This window comes from Helianthus annuus, chromosome 16, assembly GCF_002127325.2.
Source record: "Helianthus annuus cultivar XRQ/B chromosome 16, HanXRQr2.0-SUNRISE, whole genome shotgun sequence".
Classification (NCBI taxonomy): Eukaryota; Viridiplantae; Streptophyta; class Magnoliopsida; order Asterales; family Asteraceae; genus Helianthus; species Helianthus annuus.
The window spans coordinates 116,647,543-116,656,857 of record NC_035448.2 but is presented as its reverse complement, the minus strand read 5'-3'; the positions used below and the strand labels follow the sequence as shown (position 1 = coordinate 116,656,857).

General features: G+C 34.8%; 1 protein-coding gene across 1 annotated transcript; it reads left to right on the top strand.

The window, feature by feature from the left end:
- Positions 1-1,225: 1,225 nt before the first annotated feature.
- LOC110918741 lies at positions 1,226-1,972 on the top strand. The gene is made up of 2 exons (XM_022163025.2): positions 1,226-1,458; positions 1,544-1,972. The coding sequence occupies exons 1-2, from the start codon at positions 1,237-1,239 to the stop codon at positions 1,853-1,855; spliced, it is 534 nt and encodes a 177-aa protein (XP_022018717.2). The 5' UTR covers positions 1,226-1,236; the 3' UTR covers positions 1,856-1,972.
- The last annotated feature ends 7,343 nt before the right edge of the window (positions 1,973-9,315 follow it).

Below are 9,315 nucleotides of genomic sequence, written 5' to 3'. Positions count from 1 at the left end.
CAAGAACAACGAAACACAAAACATGCAAGGATTGTTTGATGCGCCTACCTTTCACCTACTCACACAAGACACTGAGTTAGGTAACTCATGATTCCCAAAAAATAAAAAAATAAAAATGAACATGTGTTATTTCTGTACACAACAGATAATCCGACTTATCAAAACCAAAAAAATTGCAGGTGATGATGTCGATGATACGCATAATACGGAAGCTTCCGTACCAACTATGATACAAAAAAGTGATGACAAAAATCAAGAAGGTAAGTTCTACATGTTTTTTTTGTTCAAAAATTATAATAAACTTGGCATTTTTTATTAAATACTAACGAACAAAAACTAAAATTGAGCAGGGAAGGGAACGGCTGAAAATGATATCACACGTAATGCTTGGGTAAAGGAACTTGAATCAAGGCGAAGAAAACCAATTGGTAGGTTCAACCGCTCATGTGATGACCATGAACACGAAATGGAAATCGACATTACAACGGAAGAACAACGTATTTGGGATTTTCTATTCGATGTGAAGTACTCAATGTAAGCTTCAGTTTAAATATTAAAATATTAGTTGTTACATTATGCAAAACTTTGCTCCTCTGATAGATTAGGGAATGTTTTGCTCCAAATAGTATGTTTTTTTTAAATAGTCTATTATGTTTTAAATGTATAGCATCATATGATTTTTCACAAAACAGGACACGGAAAATGGTCATCTCCTTGTCTAGCGGGGTAACAAAAAAATTTGGTCAATCTGCTGGGTAAGTTCAACTATAAAAGATATACGTAAAACATAATATTCCTAGTTTTTTGATATCCAGAATCTAATTTATATATCTAACATTGTCTTACGCAGAGATGTTATCTTCGAGAGTATATACGGCTTGGAACTCACAAAGACGCTGATGCGCACATTGAGGGAGGAAGTGAAGGTCTGCTCTGATGTGGTTGATGCTTGGGTAGATGTGATGAATTATGAAGAACTTGATAGAACCAATGGCTGCCCGACGCGAATTTATTTTAGCACAACTGTCATAGTAAGTATTCATACTATATTATTTGATCTTTGTCTGTGATTTTGGATTTATTAAGTCTTTTGGAACGTTGTAAGTTTGCCTATGTAAATGCATCTTTTGAATTATTGTAATTCGGGACTTGCACCACCTTATTGACACATCTTATTTGAAAAAAAAAAAAAAACAGGACAGCTGGTTATTGACGGATTCTACTTGTGATGAACGTATGAATACGTTCGTCGAAAGGATGGTCGTAGGCGGCGCATATGAATTCATTGGGATCAAAATGATTTTCTTTCCAATCCTGGAGAATGATGAATATTACATGATTGTTTTCGATCTGGAAAATGGCGAAATAACCGTCATAGACCACAAACCTGATCGCACACCCTTGGCTGGCATTAGGGATCATCAAGATTACTACAATAAAGATACACCATACAAAGTGGTTAGTCATTTTCTTTTCTCATAAAACATTACGATGAAAAACAGCAACTCATACAAAAGCTGATTAGTTTATCGTTTTTTAACAGAAGCATATGCTGGTCGCTTATTTGGAGCATTCCGAACATCCGTCAAAAGATAAAATTGCGCCAGCCAAGATTAAGAGATGTGATATCCATTGGGCGACAACTGCACATCCAAAGGATAGTGCAGTATTCCTTATGCACCACATGCAGAATTTTAACGGCATTAGTAAACACTTTGAATGTGGTTTTAGTGGCAACTGGAAGAAAAAGCAAAAACAGATTCTTACCCTCCGAAAAAAATTCGCTACACGCATACTACTCTCTGATGTGAATGTAATGAAGGGAAAGGTTCGCGATGCTGCATTATCAGTGTAAGTTGCTGCTCCGTATGGTAATGTTATGTTTTTTGTGGACGGGCCTATTATGGACAACTTAAACAATTTAAACTCGTACTTTGTCAGTTGCCTGTAACTATTAATGTCTGTCGTTGATCTGGACAACTTAAACAATTTATGTGTATGTTTAATGTTACATTTTGGTGAACCATAAGTAAACTACTGGGAAGTTTGACTAAGATAAATATTTTCTTTTGACAAGCATACAATAAGATGTAGTAAAAAAAGGTGTTACAAAGCAATATTTCCGTTTGATTACTTTTTTAATCAATATGTGTGTTCTTTGCTGTAATTATTTAGCGTTAGTCAAGCTACTTTGTTACAAACTACTTTGCCATAATTATCATTACAAACTACTTTGTTACAAAAAAAAAAATACAAAAAAATACCTTTCTTGGTACAAAAAAAAAAGTACCAAAAAAAAATATAACAGCATATATTAAATTGGGTTACCTGCTATGTAAAGCTAACTACTAGTTATAATATATTTTCATAAAGAAAAACAACTACAGTCTTACAAAAATAATGCTGCCAGCTTTGAATTGTCTAATCTGCAAAAAAAGTACACGCATGTACCAACACCGTATCCAAGAAATATATCATAGTACTCATTATTATAATAATATATATAAAGTACAATCTCATATAAATGCCAGATTACGGGGAATCTAAGATGGACAAAAAGGAAGGATACTTATATCTTATCTCAATTGTAATACAATATTACATCAAGCTAACTACTCTTACTTATAGTATTTTTATAAATAAAAAAAAGTGAAGTCTTACAAATTAATTGTGCCAACTTGGAAGTGTCTAATCTGCATAAGAAGTACATATATATCGAACACCATATCCAAGAAATATATAATAGTACACATGTCCATACCCATAGTACCCATTAATTATAATAATATATATATAAACAAAAAAATACAGTCTCATAAAATGCCCCCATTATGGAGAATCTAAATTGGACAAAAGAAAGCTTATCACTCATTAATGTTTATACGAAGGAAAATGCATAAATAATAAAAAGAAAAATATGTGTACTTCTATCTTGTTTTTTGTCTTATCTTACACATTTAAAAAAAAAAAGAAAAAATGACTACTTCTATATCTAACGATATGCATTGTTAGTGTATCTCTCTCATGATTTGATAACTATAGTACACGCATTTAATAAACCCCAATTGCCTCTTTGAATTGTAATAATCAAAATATAAAATATATATACACCTATCACATTTGGGTAAACAAAAGGAGGGAAAAATCAAAAGTTCAAAACTTTAAAGAAACTTGTAACTCGTTAAATCAAATGTAAATCTACTAGTTGAAATACATGCAATATCATATATGGGGTTTTTTTGGCGGGAAAATACCAAAAGCAAGGAACACCAATTATATAAGTTACATCTATAAATGAAGTCAAAATGAAGGCCCCTTCTTTCCCACTTCTTTCATATGTATAATATAATTGTTACATCTATAAATGAAGTCAAAATGAAGGCCACTTCTTTCCCACTTCTTTCATATGTATAATATAATTATGTTACAGACCCATATGTTACATTTCCCAATATAATTATGTTACTTGGAAATATATAATATAATTATGTTAATTGATTTCAAACTAAAAGAAAAAGTAAAAAAAAATACTTAACTTCTATGTTGGTTAGTGTAGTACATTTAATGTTGATGTAAACTGATGTAAACAATCTAATTAATTTATCCACCTAACATCATTTGTTTGTCTATAAATTAAGATGAAATGTAAACATTTGTTTCATCACTTGTTCACCATAAAGAACTAAAAAAAACAACCTTATTATGTCTAGTCCAACATCTCCAGCTAACTCAAAACGGGTTACCAAACGATTGCGAAGAACTCTTTCATTCGAACTCCAAACTCCAAAATCGGATTGCACAGAGTATTCTCAAATCACAAACACCCGTTCTATTCCGTCAACGCCGCAAACTGTTGAAGAAAATTTGGCTATGGATGCTAAGCTTATAAGTGACCTCCTTACTAACACTAAACCTGAAGTAACAGCACATGATGAGATGTCGCTAGATGAGGCACTTTTTGATGTTGACTGGGGATCATTTTACTTCACTACACAAGTTACCCCTGGCAAAAACTCTTCATCTGTGGTGCTCGCTGACCAAGCAAAACCAGTCAACACCACCCAGGAGACCTCCCCGGCAGTTGATACAAAGACTATCGATGATCCTGAAGATGATCCTATAGATGATGATTACTCTTGTTACTCTCCAAACACTCTTATCTCGTGGGCCAACCACAACCCGTGGGAGAGTGAGCTTAGCCCAGAACCACTTAGCACTGAAATTGAGTATGGCACTCCAAGATCGTTTCTTGACTAAATAGTGGTGTTTATGTGAAGTTACTAGTATGTGTGTGAAAAAGAAAGTGCCCCCATTTTCCCTCTCATATATAGGGGCTACTTTCCTTATCCTATGTTATCCTGTGTACTTTACCATATCTAGTGTTAAAGTTATTATGTACTCAACTAGGGCTACTGAACTATTCTGTTAAATCTATGTTTTCAATCTATGTTATTAAAAAATCGTGTCATTATTATATGATTTCAACAAATACTGACTTCTAAACATAAAAAAAACTTACATAAGTTACACCCTTTAGGAAAAAATAATAAATAAAAAAGAGTAACATGATCAAACTAAAAAAGAGATTCAAGCAACCGTCAACAAAAGCACATAATTAAAAACACACATACAACAAAAATGTACAAAAACCTTAGAGAAAAAAAATGTAACACGGTACGTAAGCACGTGCACACATACAACAAAAAATGTACAAAAATCTCAGAGAAAAAAAATGTAACACGATACGTAAGCACATGATCACACACGCGTACAGCAAAAATGTACAAAAAACTCAGAGAAAAACAAAATGTAACATGGTCAAAACATAACCAATTTATTTCTCAGATTCAACACAGGAAAAATCTACAAAAATCTAAGAGAAAAAAAAAATGTAACATGGTAAAACCAAAACCAACAAATCCATAACATAGAAAATTCTCATGTTCAACCAACACATCAATAAGTACATACTACCGACGATAATCCAACTAAGTACCACATATTTCTTAATCTCAACAAACAATGGCAAAACCCTCAACAAACAATGCTAACAAGTAAGCTGCCAATCACTAACGCTAATATCAGTAACCATATAACCCTCTTCTTCTTCCGGATTTCTTGCTCACGGGCAAACAGTTCAGCTTGTAGGTTATTGATGTTCCTCAAAAGATCTGGTATGATCCTAGTTGACCTTAGGCACATCGGTGGGTCGACCCAACCAATGAAAGGGCAGTTGCTAGGCTACATTAAAATAATGGGCATAAAACTCGATTAGAACATACATTTACTTATTAAAACAGGATTCGAATTTTTTACCTTAAACGGACATGAATAGAACCTTCTTCCTGGGTTGTCATCTGTCCATGATGTCCGGATGGTAGCAATCCTCCCACATGAACACCTTTTCATCTTTTTTTGAGGGGTAGATGAGGCTCAGATAGATGAATTGTAAAGAAAAAAGAGAGATAAGAAAATCATATATTTGAATATAGTTGGAGTAGTTGGAGATGGAGATAGTTGGAAGCCTATAGTTGGAATGATGATTTATGACATCCATCTAGAACAAAAGATATGTACCAAGGATTTGTGGGCCCCAGTATAAACATATTCTTTTGTCATTACCCACATCCATACACTTCTTTCTTTTTCTACTTTTTATTACTTTTTTCTTTTGTTAGCATGGGGCCTACCCATAGAAAGAGTTTTACGACCACATTTGTACTTGTATAACCAACAGAAAAAAAATTCATCCCAAGAAAGAAGTAACAACACACAAACTAGAGAGTTTTTTTTCATTACATATTACACCACATAAAATTACAAAATCATTAGACACATAAATTACTCCTTAGTTAATGTTCATAACCTGATACTTCACCTAATTTCTAATTAACCTAAAAACATACATCTTCAAAAACAAACACAATTAGAAAAACACAACAACAACACCTTATTTCTACTTGAGCTCCTTCATGTGAACCACTTTTTGCACTTGCATGGGTTTGGTGGCACGGGGGAAACTGATATGTTTATTGGGAAACATGAATCCCACTCAATTTCACTCATCCACGAGACATCATCAACCCAATCGCTGGTTTTGGAATCATCAACATGTCTCTTTGTTGGGTATATTGTAGGCTCATCGTTAGGCATCACATCAACGGTAGTGTGTGTATCAAAGCCAAAAGGTTCACCCTTGGGCACTACATTTGGCTCCAACTTAACTGTAGGGTTAACACTACGCATGTTTTTCGGTATTGCTCGCGCCATAGGCTTCACATCGGGTTCCACCTTTGGGGTCGAACAAAAGCTACTCCTCTTCCCGCGGGGGTGCCCATCAATGGTAAAAATCTTCCTAAGCGTGTGTGTGGGCATAGGGGCTAAAGGGGTTGTTTCATGCATATCGCCAACACTCACTGGAGTCGATGCATACTTTCGAAGTCTCTTCCTGACATTAATGAACTCATTTTCTCCAAGATTGAGATCGATCACCTCAGCATCCGGGACTTTGGAACCCGCGCATGGCCTCTTGTGCATTGTTATGCTTTGGGTGTGATTAGTAGTTAACAATGGTTTGTGGATGTACATATTATGTATGCTGAAACTATTTATAATGAAAAAGTAAACTTTTGGGGGTGGATGGTGGTGATTAGATATGAAAATAAATGACAAATTAAATGCATCACCAGATAAAAAGGAGAAAGTAACAAAAAGATACATCTTGTTGTATGTATTTTATATAAAATTTGTATCTACAACTTGACCATATAAAAAGTTGTTACTTTATGTATAATATATAAAATTTGTTACAATAACAAGTAATATTCATCCAGCCTTCATCCAGATATATTATCTCTTTAAGAAAAAAACGGCTTGTGTTTTATAAAATAAAAAAATAAAAAACAAAAAAAAACTACAAAATACTATATGTGTTTAAATTTTTTTATTTGATTACTATTTTTTGTAACGAAATGGGTCATTTTCGGACTAATTATATACATAACTTGGAATAAAACAAAACCAGAAAATCCATAAGATAGAAAATTCTCAGATTCAACACAGCAAAAATCTACAAAAATCTCAGGGAAAAAAAATGTAACATGGTGAAAACAAAACCAAAAAAACCATAACATAGAAAATTCTCAGCTTCAACCAAACATCAACAAGTACATACTAACAAAAATGTCGACAAAAATGGCAAAAACCTGAACAAACAACGTTTAGTTTTCACACAAACATTGTGTCATTTCGTAATGCAACTGATCAATTAAACCATAGTCATTAAACTGAAAACCATCCTACATACCAAACCCACATACATCCTAACATGCAAACATATGCATGTGCATCCATTTTCAGATAATCTACACATGCAAACATGTGCATCTACAAAAAGGCAGCCCAAAAAATACAAAAGGGATGATCAAAGTTTAGTTCCGCTCCACTAAAATGGAGACCAAAAAGCTGGCGTCATACAAGTTTTCAAAACACGCACAGCACACACATCAATATAAATACCAAATCAAGTGGACTCCTGACTCGCAGAGCTTGAGTCCTCATCCTCATTACCCGATTTATTTTTCTTCTTTTTCTTGCAATTTCTTGAATCATGCCCAGTCACGTACTTCATACATATTCGGCAAAGCCTTGGTGTTTTGGGAGGTTTGACAGCAGAGTTGCTCGTTCCATCCTGCGATGCTCTAGACAATCGTCGACGTTTGCCGCATCCTTTGTTCCTGATCCTGTCTGGATTGTTGAGAGTTACGTCCCCATCTAAAGAAACACCAAGCAATTCTTCAACAGCAGCATAGTTATCATTCTTGGCTTCGTCATCAACTAGTCGTCCATTTAGTAACTTGCATTTCAGTTCCTTTATCTGCTCAGCGAAAGTAGAAAGTCCTCCAACATCACTTCTTAATGCGTCTACACATTCGGTTATAATCTCAAGAATCTGACTTCTCGCAGCAGCTTGTGGACGGGTGTCAACGCCGTATTGACGCTCAATAGAAAATATACTTTTGGGAAGCACGTCCCTAGTCCAACGCTTAACAACAAACTGGACAGGGATTTTTTCAATATTGTTTACCCGGTAAACACAAAAGATGTGCCTACACAGATATCCAATACGGATGAAGTTGTTGCATGAACAAGAGACCGACTGATTTCTCAACTCAAGTTTAACCTACAAAAACACCAAAACACATTATTAAGCTTCTGTGAAAAAAAGCATAATGAAAGCTTAAACAAAAGATGTCATCATAAGGATACAGCACAGTTACCGTGAATGTGTTGGTTGCATTGCTTCGTTTGTCCAACTGATTCACATAGTAAACACGAACATCATCACAATCCTCCGTGTTTAGAATGTAACAAAACAACTTCCCCTTGTATATCTCTTTTCTTACCTCTGTGAAAATTGCATGTGTATACAGCTCAAAAGCGTGCTTCTCGATAGCTAAATCAGTAGTGTCCATGAATACATTAGATGAGGTTTTAAACTTTGCAACACGTTCCCTGTAATGCTGATTGTCTATCCTAGTTTCATAGCATAGCATGAACTGAACTAGTGTGTTTGCACTAGTAGAGTTGACCTTGAAGCTTGAGTTAGAGCTTTCACATCTTGATGTAGTCTTCATCAGACAACACATTGGGATATCACGGAAGTAGGCAGGTACCCATTGGTCCCTAATTGAGTACATATCATTCAACCAGTCGTGATCTTGTAACCCATATTCCTCCATCAAAAGTTGCCAACGCGTCTCAAATGTAGATGGTTTCATGTGAATACTCCACACCAAACGATGCATCAATGCCCTTAACTCAGAGTTTTGTAATAGGTCTCCATCAATCTATAAATAACAGGACCCCAAGCTGTTAAAAGAGGTAACAAAATAAAAACTTCTCAAACAAGATTGATAAATTAATAAAACCTTGGTTGGAAGTTTTTTCATAATATGCCACATGCAAAGGCGGTGCCGAGCGTCTGTGAAAACCTCTGAAATGGCAGCTTTCATTGAAGGGTCCTGGTCCGTCAGAACTAACTTTGGTTGCTTCTTGTGTGCCTTCAGAAATGATTCAAGTAACCACTTGTAAGACTCGGCGGTTTCATTGAATAGCAAGCCAGCACCAAATGTCACACATTGTTTATGATTATCAACACCAGTGAAAGGAACAAAAATCATGTTGTACCTGCGTGACAAAGAAAAAAAACAAAAGGTAATAATATGTTAAAGGGGAAAAAAGTGCCAGTTTGCAAAACCTTACTTGTTAGTGTGATAAGTTGCATCAAAAGCTAACACATCACCAAACACCTCA